The sequence below is a fragment of the Cynoglossus semilaevis genome, chromosome 8, assembly GCF_000523025.1.
Source record: "Cynoglossus semilaevis isolate Cse_v1.0 chromosome 8, Cse_v1.0, whole genome shotgun sequence".
In the NCBI taxonomy this organism is placed as follows: domain Eukaryota; kingdom Metazoa; phylum Chordata; class Actinopteri; order Pleuronectiformes; family Cynoglossidae; genus Cynoglossus; species Cynoglossus semilaevis.
The window spans coordinates 17020005-17038071 of NC_024314.1; the positions used below are offsets into that span (position 1 = coordinate 17020005).

Consider the following 18067-nt stretch of genomic DNA (forward strand, 5'->3'; position numbering starts at 1 on the left):
CTGTTAATCCAGACTTTAGCTTCCTGTGTGACCGCAGTCTATTAAAGGATGAAGATTAAGGTCATTTTTCAAATTTCCTCAGAAATTTTCATACTTCTTCTCACAAACATCTGTTTGAAATTTTTTGTTTGATGGGCATTCGGATCTCACTTTAATTTGTTACTCTTTTTTTAACATAAAATCTCTTTATTTCAAAATGTTTTAATAGTCAGTGATTCTTTCTTAGAAGAATCTGAATTTTAATAGTTTTTAATGAAGTCCCAAAACATCATCTGTTAATGTAGTTAACCTAAAACGTAAAATGTTGTCAGAATCTTGTTCTTTCTCTCTTGCTTTTTTTGTTGCCTGCTGTATTTTAGCAACTAGATTTAGCTAGGATACTAAAGGAATGCACTTTGGTAAAATAACCCAAATGCCCTAGGTGTGAAATCACAAATACGACAACAGATGGTACAAAAAGAAAAATAAGAATAAAAGACTTTGAGGTACTATAATGAAACTAAAGAAAATATGTAAAATGATTAAAAGTTTGTGTGTTCAACACAACCCTAACTAGCTAGTAACAATAAAATGCTACTAGCTAATACCAGCCGGTTTGCTGTAGGCTAGTGTTAGTGATACTGTAGAGACAAATAAAGGTCAGTGCAACAGCTAGCTAGCAGCTGGATGCTACTAGTTGATCGGCTAGTGTTAGCTTCATCCTGTTGTCAGCAGGTATCACTCAACAATTCTGAGGCGACATTTGGCTGATGTGTCTGTACGTTGTGCAGCCATGTTTCATGACGCCACCCAACACACACGTGCACACATGCGTACAACTGTGTACAATGCCAGTTTAAAGCTACAGTGTGCAGTTAGCATGTTGTTTTGGTAAGATCGGGAGGGGGGTATTTAAAAAAGAAAATTGGTATGTTTCCCTGGTCTAAACAGAATTACCTGGTTAAATATTGGCCACATTATTCATACAGATATAAAAAAATGTTGGCACCACAGAAACCTGCTGTTGATTTAATGTCTATGAAAACTGTGAGAAAATTATACCTGGCAACTTTGTATAAAAAGTAATTTTCCTTTTTTATTTTCTTCACTTTTCCTGAACCTGAGCTAAAAATTGTTGTCATTCTGTTCCATTCTTAAGGCAGCATAAAGCTAAGAGTAGTCACCATACTGTTAAGAATGCAAGAGGTTAGATATTTAGCACTTTTGTTGAGTTGCAGGGTAACTGGTATCCAGTTAGATGTTAAATTGTGATAGGCTGACTAAGGAAAAAAACACCTTTCGGTCCTGTAACAAACTACTGCAACGAAAATCTTGGCTAGCTACGCTAATAGGCACAAAGCTAACAAAGTTTAATGAAAACAACTAGACAGAGAGGTAGCCAGTTAACAGTTAATATTAGAGCCGTTTGCTTGGATCTCACAATTAAAAGGCTCAAAGATCTGAAACCAAAAGGTGAAACTTTAGTAGCCTTAACAATGTGGTTGCCTGGTCTTTGGCTAGCCTAGTAGATAACTCAAATTATTGTTGTACTTGCAACGAAGGCAGGGATTTTTTGATCGCCAAGGCAACGAAGGCAGGGATTTTTTGATCGCAGCCAAACTACCACAAAGTCAACACAGAATTTAGCCAGCTAAGTATGTTGATTGGGCTCAAAGCTAGCATGAGAGATTCATTAAATGACCGCAGGGCTGCAAAGTTGACAACCCCGTCCCCCAAAAATACGATGAAGTGCAGGCCACTGCTCCCTGCGAGTTCTGTGGTAGGTGTTACAGATGGCTTAAATACAGTGAAGTAACAAAAGAAAATCTAGATGAGGGAATGAGTTTTGTGTTTATGAACCTTTTAGTCTTTTTTGCGATGGCATCAACACTAAAGTGTGTGTTTGTGTGTGTTGGGAGTGAGTGACATGGCGTTGAGATACTGAAGGCACAAAGTTATGACTTTCAGCGTTCCTCATTAAAAAAGGTTTTACAAAATATTAAAAACACAATTAACAAACAAACACAACAATCCAAATCCAATAAAAACAAACAAACATCCAGAGAGGACCACACCTCACTTCCTCCTTCATAGGAAGGGGAAGAGTTTCCCCTGAGATGGGCGGCGCAGGTAGTGTCTGTGTTTTTTTTTTTTTAAATGTTAGCAAGTAACTGTCTCCTGTGCGTCATGAATTTTTTGAAGAGTAACAATATTCCACCTCCTTTTTCACTTCTTGTTCCTGTTTCCTCCACGTCCTTTTCCTGTAACTTTTACGTTCGTGGCCCAAATTCCGGGGTGCGTTAGGATATTTCATGAGGGAATAAGCTTTGATAACAAATATCATACAAACACACCCTACCACACACATACATTCAAGTATACGACACAAACCATGCATTAAAGTGGAGTTTTGGATCAATAAATATCTTTTAAAATGTATAATAAATAAAAGTCCTGGTTTAATCTGCCTGTACTCCCTGCTCCAATCAAACCGCGGGATGATTTCACTAACACTGACTTGAATCAGTTTGATTGATCAGAGATGCTGTGACAGTTTTGAAAATGTTCTTTTGTTTTCACCATGTACTAACATGTTGCAATGCAAGCCACCTTTGATTTTCCTAAACTCTCTCGTCTCCATTTGCAAAATAGCTCACTATATTCTAATAATAATAATAGCTTAATCGAACCAACATGTAACCTTAAATGGCTCCTTAATATCAGATGTTGACCACGATATTTAGACCAAGTCACCAACACTATTCTAGGGCTGTTAGTTCGTATTAGCATAGGCCCGTAGTTCTGTTGTTAATGATTAATCAAAGCTAATTTTGTCATTAGAATCTGGGCCTAGGGAATGAATTTGTGCAGCCTATCAGTGGACAGGACCCAATTTGCTAAGCTGAGTCCAAATAGCAAGTTTGAGCAGCATGAATTCAGAATGAGGCCGACGTTGTGCATGTCATGACCCACATTGTATAGCAACTAATTTAGTCATTTGGGACGTTGGCTGGGGACTGGTACTGATTTGCAAATACTGATTTTTTTTTTTATGCTTTCCACTCTTGTTTATCTGGTGAAAACTGTTTGTTGAATATCAAGCTAAAGCATAGAAATACATAACTTGAAATTTCACAGTAATATTGCAATTTCCATTTTAACTATAGCAGCCTTTTGTACAATCAGAGCCACCGTCTACCAAACTGCTGTCTGAAACCCTAGTCTGCACCTTCCTGTAAGAGCAGGTTATGTCTGTATCTACATCTGACCTCACCATGCCAACACTGCAGTAATACACAGCGTTACATACAGTCCTGGGTCCTAAAATACAACAACACTCACGTTTCCTTGTATATGGAATCTATATGTAGACTAGTCCAACGCTCCTTCTGCTGCTCAGCTCCAGTTACAAAAACATTTAAGAGGTCGTAATAAATCCAACAGAATTCCGCACAAACTGTTCCTCTTTTTTTTTTTCATTTTGGACTTTGCTTTTCCTAAGCTTAAAACACAGTAGGTTCTCTCTGCCGACTTTTCACCATTACTACAACCCATTAACTGCCTCCTCAAGTAATATTTATTTTTGTGACATTACAGCAGATATTGTGGCAACCTAACGTTTTGTCTCTGTGTTGCAGAAAGTTTCTCCCAGTCTGGACATTTGAAATTATTACCTCACTGATGTAATATGGAAAATCTTCTCCCAATTGTTCCTCAACACTATGTAAAATTCATATTTTGATCTAATTTTAATCAAACTGTTGGAAGTCTACCAATGGGATAGAAACCTAATTTAGCTTTAAGTTAAGCAGCAGCTTTATTTTAACTTACTGTAGCTTTTATAGATAGCTGACCAAAAATGTCATCAAAAAAATCTGGTTTTCATCTCATCCACAAACCCTCATTAATCAACTTTCCTTTCAACTTTCCTTTCAATTTAAGCAAACTTGTTTCATTCCTAAATTCCAAAACATTCCAGTATATTTTTCTTTGTTTTTTTGAAAATTCAAAATTACATTAGGGCTGTCAAAATTAGCCCATTAACTGTGTAAATTATTTTTGAGAACTGATTTGAATTTTATATGCGACACACATATATATATATTTATATATGTATATATATATATATATAGTCCTCTTACTTATGAACTTAATTTTCCATGTAACCTTTTCCTCATACTTTAAAATCGTTTCACCTAGAGCTTAGCTTCAAAGCATGTAAAAATGACATGTAATTGTCAAGTTTCAACTACTTCAGGCTACATGCTGTAAACAGAGCTAGGTTACACTCGTCAACCAGTAGTGCCTCCTAATAAAACCAAATCATCCAGCTACTAACTTACTCTTATGCCTAACTCTTTCTGCTCAAATTTCATTTTGATTTCGATTAAAACGTTTTTTAATTTCTCTGGAAATACAAGTTAACCTCCTTGGTAAACCAATGGAAACCAGTGGATGTTTTATTAACATAAATCGATCATTGTTTAGCAATCATCTCACAAACCTCTCTCACTGATTTTTGATAGAAATGAGAATACATTTTTCCTATCTAACAATCCAGGGAGTCGTGGCTGAACTTTGGCTAGATCCACAGACAGGTTTTTATTTATTTAAAAACACATTTCTGGTTAAAAAGATGACTGGTGATGAGATAGAAACAGTAGTTTCAAATCGTGGGAAATTTATGCTTTTTGGAATAAAAATGATTACTATGGTTTTACTAACTGTGGTATTGTGGAAAACAGCTTCCAGTGGGAGCAGAAATTGGGAATTCTGTAGCAGGTTTTGTTAGGGTCAAGCACCGCAACAACTTTTGGAGTGCTCACAGAACGCTTTGCGGTAAATGTAAACTGGGCTCATTCTGTGCTAGAAGCAAAAGACTAAACGCTTTGTTCCCTCAGTCAGCACCATGTTCAGAGTATGTTGTGTCAGCTTGGCAGCTACAGTGTTGTGGTGTTGATTGTCAGAGCAGCATCCACTTCTGCTTACCATTTGAAATATTGTAAAAACAACGCACCCCGGGTGTTCTGTTTCCTTTCAGCACTTCTTACATCCCAGCTTGGACATCCCGATGCACGTTATCCAACCCAATGCAAAGCTTTGTTTGTACTGACTGCACCCCAACAACGCCATGAAGAAACACCACTGCGCAAAAGACGCACACTCAAAACTGAACAAACCCTCTGCTTCTCAGGTTCTACTAGTTGCTCAAACCACAGCGTGTAGGGTGCACTTACTCTCAACTGACAAGTTTGGGTAAAACCGTCCTTGGCTGAATGTTTCCGTTAGCATCAGTAATTGCTGCTATATTAGTCCGTGTTTTGGAGGAGGTCATAACCGTGGTTGAGGAGGTGGTGGCGAGCTTGGGAATAGAGGTGATGACGCCTTCAGAGGTGGTCGTTCCCCGTTTAGATGACGAGGTCTTGTCTCCTGCTGTTGTTCCTGCAGGAGGTTTTGGGAGCCGCCTCCTCAGCCACGGATGGCGCAGTGCTTGGCTGGGTGTCATCCTAAGTGCAGGATCCCACTCTAGACACTGTTTAAGAAAGTCCAGGAAGAGAGGGTCATCGCAGCCCTTTAATGCTGCACTCAAGTCTTTGCTTCCTGGAGGGCCGCGTATCTTTCCCCTCCGGGATCGACCACCATTTAGTGCAGTTGATCCATCAGGCAATGTGGTGACGACACAATAACGTGGGTACCCTTTGGATGATACGAAGTTTTTGGCCCGTTTGGATGCGTCAAGGAGTTTCTGGCTTGGCATTCCTAACAGTTCAATAATGCAGGCCATCTGGTCTGTTTCATCCTCTCCTGGTAACAATGGAAAACCCGTCAAGAGCTCAGCCAGGATGCAGCCAAGGGACCACATATCAATGGGCATCCCATATCTGGAACCTGAAAGAGACATTGAAGTCAAAGACTTCATTAAACTGAAATGAATTCTCATTGGCTACTGGTCCTTTTAGAACCAATGCTTTTAATAGGCTATACTTCTCTGATTAGCTCAGCTTTAGATTCTTACCTAGAATGACCTCTGGGGCTCGGTAGAACCTTGATTGGATGTAGGTGTAAACCCTTTGATGTTCATAACAACTAGAACCAAAGTCAATTACCTATAAACAAAGTCAGAAGCAGACAAGGTTAGGTTATCATTGTTTTTTGTGTGCAGAAAATGTTGAACATTTTGTGCGTTTTACCTTAATGCCGCTGCGTCCCTGCTGCTTCAGTAAAATGTTCTCAGGCTTGAGGTCGCAGTGAATGATGCGGTTCTTGTGTAGCGAGTCCAGGCACTGCAGGATGGAGTGGGCAAACTTCCTAACCAACGGAAGGCTGAAGCCCTGAAACTTGTTCTTCTTGATGAGCTCATAAAGGTTCATGCTAAGCAGCTCAAAGGTCATGCAGATGTGATTCCTGAAGGTAAAATTCTCCAGCATGTGGATAACATTCATGCTCGAGTCCTTGTCCTGCTTCCTTAGGTGCTCCAGGATGCGGATCTCCTCCGCTGCCTGTCTGTGGAAGCGCTTCTCGTTGCGGACCATCTTTAGAGCCACATGGGTCTGCACCTTGTGGTCAAATGCCTTAACCACCTACAAGGGGGAGGAGATAAAAGAGGATCAAACTTTAGCCTATCCACGTCTAGAACAAAACACTGTAAAATTCGATTTAGGAATTCTAGCCAATGGTTAAATCCCTGGTAAAAATTAATGTCCTAGTGAAATCAAATGAATACCTGTCCAAAGCTGCCCTTGCCAATGACTTTGAGAACTTCATAGCGATAGGCGATGTGATCATGTGGAACATGGATGTAGGAACCCTGGTCATCATCATAACCCCCATTGTTGGCCCCACCCATGACCCCTGTCCTCTTCTTAGCGTTGGGTCCAACAAAATAAACTAGATAGAAAAAAGATACTAACGTTAGTAACATTCCAAACGTTCATTGAATTTTATCTTTGGAATCAAAGAAAAAGAGATAGTTAGGAATTTTAGGGTTAAAAGACAATAAGTACAGACATCCAACATGACCGATGTTCAGCTATTGTTCAGAAAAAAATAAAGTTGCTTGTTTTGACCTAATTCTTGCTGCTCTTGTTAATGTTCACAACCAGATTCATAAATCTTTTGCTTTGGTACAAACACTTACCTTCAGTAAAACTGAAAATTTCGTGATGTTCAAATGTGGACATTTTGGACATGAACTGCTTCATGGCCTGCTCCGGGGTCAGAGGGTTAGGCTTTGTCTTGCTTTCTGTCGACTTGTTGGACGTGGCGCTGCCCTGGCGGCCATGGTGGGCAGGGTCTGTGGCAGAGGTCTGCCTGTCAGGTAGTAGCAAACCTGGTCGGGTAGAGTTGAGTGGAGCCAGGCCATTAGGTTGGGAAGTGAGGACAGCACGTTTGTTACTGTTCTCCTCGTACAGCTGGGTGATGTGGACCTGTGATTGGACGGCAGTGTCCGTCATGTTGGGTTTAGAGCCTCCCTGATAGAAAATGCACGGAAGCTTCAGATGAGATGGCATGTTCACAAAAAACAGTCAGTGACTGCTGTATTATTGATCAGTCTCTCCAATAAAATAAGTACTGTCTTCTTCCTTTCCTCTGGGGATTTAGGGCAGTTGTCACCTGTAAGTTGCATCACTGCCTCTTTACAACTGATAAAATAATCCCTGTGTGACTAGCTTCAAATCATTCCCGAATTGTTACAATTTGGGGTTTTCCGCTATTCTCCGTCCCAATGCAGAAGTGCTTCTTCAACCTCGTGAGGTAAATCTTTAGACAGTTATGAGTTTATCGGTCAGTTATTGTTACGTTACTGCTTTAAACAATCACCTGCCTGCCACAGATTCTCCAAGAACAAAGCCAGGCTTGTTATGCAAACATTGTTCTTTAAAAAGCAGCAAATTTTTCCATTACTGCTCTGATCCGGAAATCCTGACTATAGAATTGCTTGGCCTTAAAAAAGAACTATCAAAGTAATAATGATAAAAGGCACTGGACTTTTATGTATTTGAAGAGAGAAAGTGGCAGGAAATAGCCCTCCAGTTAATATACGTGAATGAGAATATAGAGTTTTATTTTTTATAATACTTAATCTTCAACAATAAATAAATAAAAACAAAAACAAATCATGTCTTAAAATGTAAATCTGCTGACACCAATGTCAATCCCATACATTCTTTTCTCCTACAGCACGTCGCGCAAAGTTAAGTTAAGCATTTGGGCTTGGGTATCGGGCTGGACAAGCTATAAGCTTTTTCAATGTTCGATCCTGATATTGTGACCGATACTGTACGAATACCGATCCTGAGTATTGGGTTGAACCATCCCTAGTCTGTATATACCTTTTCTTTCTGTACTTATATTATTACATTGTTTTTTTTACATTTTGGATTCTAAAACTGATGGATGGTTGAAAACCATGTTTCATGTATGTGGTAGCAGGCTGGTTCTAAGCAGCAGGGGGCGCTCAAAGCACAATCTGCAGCTTACTGTGTGATTTCTTTGCAGCCTCTAAACACAATTCAAGCCTGAAATTTAGCTTTACTGTAAACATGTCTAGTTTTGTCTAATGTTCAAACCTGGAATGTTTGCATGTAATTGTGTGAAATGGAACAGAGCAAACATGAAGGGTAAACATTATTGATTATAACAGTTCATAAATGAGCAGTTTGTCTCATTTAGGATCTCTGTGAGTCTAATGATGTTATTAGGATTAATAATCGCTGCTCTCTCTCTCTCCCGCTCTCTCTCTCTCTCATGTCCCTTGGCCTCTCGCCCAGTGAGTCACTCCCCGTTGCCCTGGTGACCAGAACACCTGGGTCTTTTCAGATAACAGTAGTCTTTGGCTTTTAGTTCACACGCAAACATCTACACGTGCAGGAAAAATATGGCACAGATCAAAGACCCTGCACGTGTGTGTGTGTGTGTTATTTAAATTACCTGTCATTTCATTTCCACACACTGTTATACAGGTGTGTGTGTGTGTGTGTGTCGTCATTAGTTACAGTGACACATGAGACGAAACTGCTGATGTGTTGACTCAACCCTCACCTGACGACAACCGTGCACACAAAAATATTAATCTTGGCTGTGACCGAACAGCTGGTTGACTGATGACCATGTTGAGTTCCAACATGGGGAACTTTGAAAATGGTTTATTACATATATATTTCATGTTTTGTGACAAAACAAAAATAATGAAAAAACATATATCTCAAAATGTTTGAATTAATCTCAGAGACACAAAGTGACCACAAGAGGCAGCAAATCTCTACAGTACTTTATCAGTATTTCCTTTTGTGTTAGTTTGTGGGAAGGAAATTTGACCACAAAAATATTGGCAGAATGTGGTGGTAATTCAAGTCAGCTTACTTGAAGTACTATGTTCTGTTGTGTGTGTGCGTCTGGTTGTGCGTGTACCGTCAAGGCGTTGTGGTGGTGGTTGTTATTGCGTAGGGGTGGCAGAGCAGCAGGTGAGGTGGTCTGAGAGCTGCTGTGACCTGGTGAATAGACCGGCTCGCCCACTTTGCCTGATAAAAAAAGAAAAGAAAAAGAAAGACATGAAATGATTACTTCAGTCAGGAATGTTTGATTACGGCCATAAAAAAAAAGGACGATGACAAATCTGAAAGGATAAACAAAATCAAAACAAAACACAGGTCCTACCGTCGCTCACAGGCCGTCACCCAGATTAAAGTGGACTGATGACATGTCTGCAATTACGTGTGTGCTCCTTTAATCTGAACAAATACACACACACGCACACACACTCCTGCTCACTTTAATCCTGTTAATACAGACAATCCGGAGCTTCTGCTACAAGTGTGTGCTATAGTTCTTCAGTCAACGACTCATGACCCTAGAGCTGAAGAATTCAATTTAAACTAAAGCCCTTTATGTTTCTTGACATGACAGAAAACTCTTTGTGTGACGTGGGCTTTGACCCAAACACTAAAGAGACAACTCAACTTTGACTTCAGTCTTTCTGTGATGACCTTGACCTGTATTTGTGCCAGCGATTGACAGTTTTACTTCAAAACTTCAATGAAGTAGCGTCATTACTTTATCTTTCTGTAAAACAACATGGTCCATTATGAAATGGCTTCAATGTTCTGGCAAAATGCTATTAAATGTTTCTAATGCTTCTAAATTACTTATTCTCCTGTACCAATGCCAGTGTGGTAGCTATTTTATATTGCAGTTATCTTCATATCTCTCACCTTTGTACTTTTACCCTTGTGTGTTTGAAAACCTCAATTTTTACGTCAGTGACAAAAATAACCTCTTGAGGCAGCACTATACCAGCATATGCCAATTGCAAATTTTCTGTGTGGAGTTAAATGAAGGAGAGTTAGTTTCCTTAAAAATGTTGACCAAAAGCAGAGAATATATCTAGGTTTGTGCAGAGTTGGGCAGTCATTTTTGCATTAGCACAGTGAAGAATAAAACTGTGCAGAGTTGGGCAGTCATTTTTGCACTAGCACAGTGAAGAATAAAAAAACTATACGATAATTCAAACTGAAGTGACAATAGGAGATGTATAAAAATGTTTCATTGACACATTAACCAGATTCCGGTTCAGCTGTTTTCCCAGCAGCCACTGTGTTCCCCACAAGTACTGATAATGTAGGAAGGCTCCACAAAACAGCAGAACAACACGCACGGTATTTCTCACTGCCAGGCCTGACTAAAGAACACTAACAGACTGGAACTGACAGTGAACTCGACACCGAGCTGAAAATGCCAAAGCTCCAGCGAGCAGCCGCGGCATGCTGCTCGACAGGACGGGTGGGAAACTCTGGAGCAACGTGACCACATGCCTGCAGCTTGGAAAGTTTAGAAAGAGTCACCTGGAAGCTAGGCTAGAAGAGGAAGTGAATAGAAAAATGATGTACCTGGGAATATGAAATAGAAAAAACACGGAGAGCCACAAAAACCACCAATTCTTTGGCGACAAAGAAATGCTGTGATTCGTTAAATGCGTTTAGATGTTACGCCGGATTGATTTGGGTATATCACACGCCATCCACACACAGCCTATGGAAAAAAAAATCACAGATTAAATTCTACCTTAAATAACTCATTATAACTCATGACCCTGAACCGTAACTATTTTTTAAATATAAAATAAAAGAAATCAATATTAGCCATTAAATTATATTACGTTGTTAGTGAAATTTCCTTAATGGAAAATGTTGCTCCATGCCTGCTGTTAAGCGACAGCTAGTAAATTAACTGTTAAACAGTAATGAGTCAACAACCTCTTTTCCGATTGAGGAATCACAACAAATCACAATTATATGTTTTCTCAACTTAGTAACTAGTAACTTAGTTACTAAGTAGTACTTAGTTACAAAATAAAATGTAACTAGCATGTGAGATGATAATCAGTACGTTAATCAACACTAACTACAATTTACACACAAAACTGTCCCGTTTAGTGCATAAAAAACAATGCACAGTTAAGGTTCAATAGAAAGGTTTAAGTTACCTGCTTTAATGTCCATTGGAAGGACACAAATAGGCAGGTTCTTTCCCACAAGCTGACCTCAAACTGAACCAAACTGGAGCTTACAAATATAAAAATAAATACAGGGCTCCTCCACTTCACCCTCCTCTTCTCAAGAGCTTCAGAAACCACAATGGTAAACATGCCACGTTTCCATATTAAACTCTAATCAATGAGTGGAAAACAAATTCCCCTGACACAACAGTGAGTCGCACACTTTATATAAAGTGTAATAACAACATGTATGACTCTTGAGGCTACATCATTAATTAACAGCAAATAACTAATGGACTGTAAACAAAAACGCACCATTTTTGGTTCAAGTCACATGAAACATAAAAATAACATAAAGCTGTTTATTAAGACTTAATACAGCGTCGACGTGCGACAGTAAACACACATACATACATACATGCGCGCGCACGCACGCACAGTGGCTGATCTATGTCTGCTAGTTAGCTGTGGCTAAAAATAAACCTGACAGACTGGGGGAAGAAGACCTTTAAAAAACCCTCTGCTCATCTTATTCGTAGTATATTTTTAAATCCACATCGTCTACCTTGAGTAACTCGTTCTCAGGACACTACAGAGTTATTTTAATTAAAATATATATTTATATGTGAAATGGACAGCCTGGGTCTATTATTCCCCTCTGAGACATCGACGCCAAAGCGTTTTTACATCCACACTCATTCACACTCAGCGCAGTGTCTCCAACACACTGGCCGGGCTCAGGCGTTCTGCGGCCGGCTAAAGCAGGCTGTGCTCACCCGTCGGAAGGACCGAGGCTCCGGGCTTCTTGGTTAACATGGCGGCCGCTCCTCTCCTCTCCTCTGGACACAGACAAGCAGACAGGACACCTCCTCTTCCTCCATCCGCGACTCCTCCTCTTCCTCCTCCTCCCACGGAATGACTAAACAAGCAGCGTTATAACTAGCCGTATAGAAACGATTGATCATTAATGTGTACTGTTGTCATAATGTATAACATTTTTTAAAATCGTCGATGTCTCTATATTAGCAGTTATTAACACAATTGTTCCGAGTGTTAAAATCTGCCTTTCAACCTAAAAATACGACTTTAAAAGAGTACATTTCTATTTCTGATTCACAATTTAAAATTGTACACTTTCGTAAATGAAAGTTACATAAAATAATGATGATTGAATAACGATTAAAAAAAGATATAACCCTAAACCAGTTTGGAGGCGGCATATTAACAAATCTAAACTGACCACGTTATTCCTGCTACTACTACCGCTGTACTTTAATAATTACATCAATAAATAATATAAATAATAGTAGTTAAAACTGCTCATACAGTGTTACAAGAGCCCTATTCATGTTTTCACATAAATCCTTTTCGATACTGCCATGGTGAAGAAACACTGACATCGACTGGTTAAATTTCAGATTGCAACAAAAATAATTTAAAAAAATCAGTTTCTTCAGATTTGGTAGGTGCTGTCTGTCGCTATATTTTTAAATGTATATGCACATTTAAAGTAAGTACATACTGAAAAATGTCTGTCATTTGTAATGTTTAATGTACTGTACTGCAATCAAACATTTCAAAGAGTTATTCATATGAATAAAGATGTAAGTGTCACTACTTTCTAGTATCACTAGAAACGAATCTCTGACCACTGTTGGCAAATCTTTATCATATTTTCTGAACAAAAATTAATAATTTTATTTTTAAATCGCATTTTAATCTGTAAAACCAACCACGTATTTTGCTTTAAGAGCAATGTATGGTGTTCTGTTTTCTGCCAGTTATCTGTATTTTATCCCCCTTAAAAAATATCAAGTTTAACAATTAAATTGTAACTATAAATTTAAATCAAACTTTATTTTAATTAATGTACAATAACAATAAATAACAATAACTTTAAATATATATATATATAAAAAGAGCATCTACAGAGTCGACCCTGTGAGCCAATTATGAGCTCGCCTTTCCCGAGTACCGCCATCTATCAGCGATAATAACGGTGATGGCGGCGGGTCGAGGAGAATTTTACAGCAGTTTTGTGGAGGGTTTACGGCGACACCAAACTCCTCAAACTCCAGGACGAGGTCGAGCATCAGTTCACAGCCGCAGAAAAACATCGGGAGTTGGCAGAGAAGCAGTCGGAGGGCAGGGACAGAGAGGAGGCCGTGCGGGAGCGAGAACAACACATGACAAGAAGTTCATCAACAGGTGAGATGTCCGCCATTTTAATACAGAACTTTCTGGAAAGCTTAAACAGGTCTTTCGGAGGGTTATTCGATGTTTTATTAGTGTTTTATAGTACAACGAAAGTAACAAACAGTAATATTTTATCACATTTTTACCAAATCCTTCTTACAAAAGTTTAACCAGTGAAATAACACTGTCAAGATGTTGGAACCTCCAGGTACACAACAGTCCGATTACAATAAAGAGACCAACGAATATAAAATAATTATAAAACGACTATGCCAAAATATCAATACACATTTTTCTATATAAAACTATATAAAATCCGCAACGAAATAACCAAATTATCATGTGAACTTGTATGTGTTCACGTGATAATTGTGTGTTCGATACAGCTGGATTCCGAATCAGATTTAGAGTAAAAACTACTCTGATCCAAAATGATCCTATTTCAAATTGTTAAAAATGTAACATTTTTTGTTGATTTATATATATATATATATGTATGTATGTATATATATATATATATATATATATATATATTTGTTGTGGTTTTTGTCTACTACTGTATAAATGCCGATGGATGAAATGTCTTCTTTTATATGTACTTAGTGTAACACTTGGTTATTTTTAATTGTGAGGATTTCAGAAGTACTCAAACGTAATTACAATACACTGATTTCGAATTTTACTTCATCCCAACTTTTGTTGTTTCTCCCTCAGATTACCAACAGAGATCCTGATGAAGATTCTGTCATACCTCGATGCCCCATCACTGTTCTGCATTAGTCATGTTAACAGACTCTTCCACCAACTTGCAAATGATGAGTAAGTCTCAATGGTTTATGTCTGGTGTAGGTTTTCAGTCATCCAGGTCATCTTACCGAAAAACAGTTACATCGTGGGCAACTGGACGGAGTAGGTTTCTTGAAGACGTTTCGCCTCTGATCCAAGAGGCTTCTTCAGTTCTCAATGTTTTAACACATCCGAACAACATTACCATCTAAAGTAGTCAAATTGTTTCTCCCTTTAATGTAATTTTCTCATTGATTTTCCTAAGGGATTTTCCCGCAGTGACCTGTGACATTTCACTGCAGGGTTTTGTGGAAGAAAGTTTACATGTCAGAATTTGGAAGCCAGATGTGGAATCAGACGACAGTGCATGACGATTCTACGCAGGAAGTGCAGGATCAGTTAGAGAGCCAGTGGTTAACCCCTCCAGCAGAGAATGATGTCGACCAACTGGAGGATCAGTCTTTGGAACAGTTGGCAGAACAGCCTGTGGACAAATCTGTGGGTCACTGGAAAAGGTTGTACTTTAGGACTGTGGCTGGGCAGGAAATTAATAAGTGGAGAAAAGAATTGAAAAACATTAGTCCATACACCGGTCTGCCCCGACAGACTGAGTTCGTCCTCAGGTATGTTTTGATTTCACTTTCATGTCGTCTGATTTGAGTAACTTTACTGACACCTGAAGATCACAGTGTTTTGTACTAAACTGTCTTCTGCTGGAAGGATAATTGAATAATGAAAGAATACAGTACCTAGGCAGACTGATTAAATACATGTATAGTATTAGATGTTTGTTTGTTTTTTTCCTGAGAAACCTGAACATCACTTGGGAATTAACAGTGTTGGACCACTGGGGATTTGAAACCCACCTGCAGGAGAGAAGAGTTTTCTTCTTTGAGTCGTCTGTGATTGTCTACTGGAGCAAATGCAAAGTACTCTGTTACAAAGACATCAACAAGATACAGCTGCATGGTGTCAAAAGGGGGCCTAGCACCTCAAAACACAGGTAAGGAGTTACATATAACCTCCAAGTCACCTCCAGCTGGACTTCTTAACTGTTTTCCTTCTTACCCTAGGCCACAGTGGCAGTCCTTGATTTTTGAGCTGGACACAAAGACTTGCGATCCTCAAGTTATTGGTAAAGACAAACTCATGAAACTGTTACATCTGTCACCAGGCGTCATCATCGGTATTTGGAGGGTGAGGATATAGACTCACTTTTTAGTCTGTTTACTTTTTAGGGAGGGTGAGGATATAGACTCACTTTTTTTGTTTACTTTTAATTGAATAATAGGACTCTTTACAAGTGACAATGCTTTTTTGAGAATCCCTTGATTGTAGAAGTACAGATTAAAGGAACTCACATCTATACTCATTGAAATTTCATTACTTTTTAAAAAACATTTTTTTAGGCCCAATATTAATAGAATAACGTGAATACATTTTTGCCTGCTTACAGCAAGTTAGTGCTTGTAAGTGAGAACTGGATGTGCGTTTAAAAAGATCAAATCTACCTGTTTTGTTTTTTGTGTGATTAGGGCCAGTGTTGCATCTCCTTCATCATGATCAGCCTTCACCTCCACAGGCTGGTGGAAAAGAGTCTGCTTGGGTCTCCTGCCTGGTTGGTTTGCATTTACTTATTAGGTGAAATATTTAGATCAATGATCCAAACAGTTCCTAAAAAATTCTACTCAAATGTGTGTGTGTGTGTGTGTGTCTGGTTCTCACAGTCCATACTCTGAAGTCTTGAAACAACCATGCTTCAGTTCAGATCCTGAACTGGGTCTGCATGGCTACACTCTGCACTTTGTCCTGCACAACACCAACACTGAGATAATGGCGGGGAGTTCTAGACATCTCTTATGTCGGACAGGTAATGTAATAATTCAGAACCCCTCTACTATAAAACAAGCCTAAAAATGCTAGTAAAACTCTTATCTTATTTTAAAAAAAAAAACAACTTAACTTTCTAACCAAGTTACTGTGTTTAGGTCAAATCCAGAAAGGACTCCTGGAGTTAATAGTGATCGACGGGACAAACCTGTCACAACACAGGCCGCTGTCAGGCAGATTTAGCTTTCCTTGGACAAGTAACCTGCTGGAGGGATCAGTGGAGGTACTGCACGTCTTTCCAATAAATAATTTTTCCCCACTATGTCATTCTCGGATGACGTGACTTTTCTTCTGTTATAGAACTGCTGCGTGATGACAATGACGCTGATGGACGAGTTCCAGAAACCGTTCTGGTGTGTCAGCTCGCCCGTCTCTATCAGGATGGTAGAGGAGCAGCAGTCGTCGCACTACAGTGGTGAGCACTTCATGATGGACTACAGTGACAGTGACGGTAAGGTGAAGATGGAGCTTGAGTGGCTGAAGGAGGAGAAGCAGTTTTTCCTCATCGGCCTCACCATCCACATCTCTCTTTTGAAAATTAAGCAACACTTTGGACGAAGCTACTAATTTATTTTTTTTTAGTTTGTGTTTGTGTTAATTCTGATTTATGATTGCACACAGGTACATCGATTTGATTAAAACAAGCTTATATAAAAGAGAATTAAGTGTTACAATAACACATCCATAAGGTCTAGTGTGACTACGAATTCGTTTATTAACTGATGTTTCATTTTTAGTTGTCAAGTTATTAAAAGACTGTTTAGTTTTGTAAATTTTTATCTTACAGTTTGCAGTCTCACCGTTAGATGGCACAATTTCACTTGAATAATCATTTAGTCCAACTATGAGATCTGTGGATATAGAGGTTCTGTGGATATAGAAGTTCAAATATGTTTTCAACATCTTCCTCCTTAATCCAGAAGAAATGTTTTTTACGACCGGTAGAGGGTGCTCTAGTTCCATTATTAACATAGAAACGTTAATGAATCTTTTTACGTTGTAGCGGTAGAAATCTTTATCAACAAAGCACGTGGAAACTCACTGTTTTGTATATTTTTGTTCTTAAATGTTTGAATATACCTGGGGATTTTGTTTTATATATTTTTCCTCCGGTGAAGGCTGTTTAACAACACAACAGTAGAAGGCTGAACACCGTTTACCTGGGGTTTGAACTATTGTCCAAAGATCTGTGGAGAGGTTCATTTTGTTGTACAGAAAATATAAATTTGCTTAATAGAATGTGAAGTAAATGGTCAGCAAATGTCACAGATCTTTGTGAGTAAAAAAGTTATTCATTTTTGTATAGGTCTATGATTAAAAAAAACAAACTATACTGCTTCAGCTGAGTAGACAATGCATTTACTGTACTCAATACATGCTTTTAGTTCTCTCTAGTGGAGAAACGTAGTACTGTGCTGTGAAGGTGTATCTGTTCTCACAGGTTTTCAGGTACATTGCAAAACTGGTCCATCTTAAGGGTAACGGAATCAACTCAAGGGAATCCTTCTAACTCCTCTCTCTCCATACAGCGCCACTGTTTGTGTCAGTGATCGTCAGTCTACATATACTTCACTTCAAAGAGCTCCAAAAACTATAGAGGAATTGTCATAATGCTAGTGTATGTCCTGGGTGAAGTACTTTTCTTGAAGCAGGGGTTTGGTCCTGCATTCCTTAAATCAAAAAGGAAGGAAACCAGTCGACAGGTGAAGGCAGAACAAAGGA

At 38.9% G+C, this 18067-nt stretch overlaps 2 protein-coding genes across 2 annotated transcripts; one reads left to right on the top strand and one right to left on the bottom strand.

Annotated features, from left to right (window-relative positions):
• Positions 1–3445: 3445 nt before the first annotated feature.
• On the bottom strand, positions 3446–12419 carry dyrk2 (dual-specificity tyrosine-(Y)-phosphorylation regulated kinase 2). Its single transcript, XM_008315321.3, has 7 exons — positions 12250–12419; positions 9391–9500; positions 7118–7451; positions 6704–6867; positions 6171–6560; positions 5996–6086; positions 3446–5868 (listed from the first exon to the last, which is right to left on the bottom strand). The coding sequence occupies exons 1-7, from the start codon at positions 12287–12289 to the stop codon at positions 5219–5221; spliced, it is 1779 nt and encodes a 592-aa protein (XP_008313543.1). The 5' UTR covers positions 12290–12419; the 3' UTR covers positions 3446–5218.
• A 999-nt stretch (positions 12420–13418) lies between these two features.
• Positions 13419–17980, top strand: LOC103382501 (F-box only protein 15-like). Its single transcript, XM_008315318.3, has 9 exons — positions 13419–13681; positions 14384–14488; positions 14758–15078; positions 15264–15458; positions 15529–15652; positions 15991–16073; positions 16183–16325; positions 16444–16568; positions 16646–17980. The coding sequence occupies exons 1-9, from the start codon at positions 13476–13478 to the stop codon at positions 16910–16912; spliced, it is 1569 nt and encodes a 522-aa protein (XP_008313540.1). The 5' UTR covers positions 13419–13475; the 3' UTR covers positions 16913–17980.
• The last annotated feature ends 87 nt before the right edge of the window (positions 17981–18067 follow it).

What these genes read in the sequence shown, in the direction of transcription:
- dyrk2 (XM_008315321.3), bottom strand. Translation starts at nt 12,289, where the DNA reads ATGTTAACCAAGAAGCCCGGAGCCTCGGTCCTTCCGACGG. An exon ending in AGCCTCGGTCCTTCCGACGG is followed by an intron (nt 9,501 to 12,249) that starts GTGAGCACAGCC and finishes TTTTTTTATCAG; the next exon opens with GCAAAGTGGGCGAGCCGGTC. An exon ending in ACCACCACAACGCCTTGACG is followed by an intron (nt 7,452 to 9,390) that starts GTACACGCACAA and finishes ATTTTCTATCAG; the next exon opens with GGAGGCTCTAAACCCAACAT.
- LOC103382501 (XM_008315318.3), top strand. Translation starts at nt 13,476, where the DNA reads ATGGCGGCGGGTCGAGGAGAATTTTACAGCAGTTTTGTGGAGGGTTTA. An exon ending in CACCAACTTGCAAATGATGA is followed by an intron (nt 14,489 to 14,757) that starts GTAAGTCTCAAT and finishes ATTTCACTGCAG; the next exon opens with GGTTTTGTGGAAGAAAGTTT. An exon ending in CAGACTGAGTTCGTCCTCAG is followed by an intron (nt 15,079 to 15,263) that starts GTATGTTTTGAT and finishes TTTTTTCCTGAG; the next exon opens with AAACCTGAACATCACTTGGG.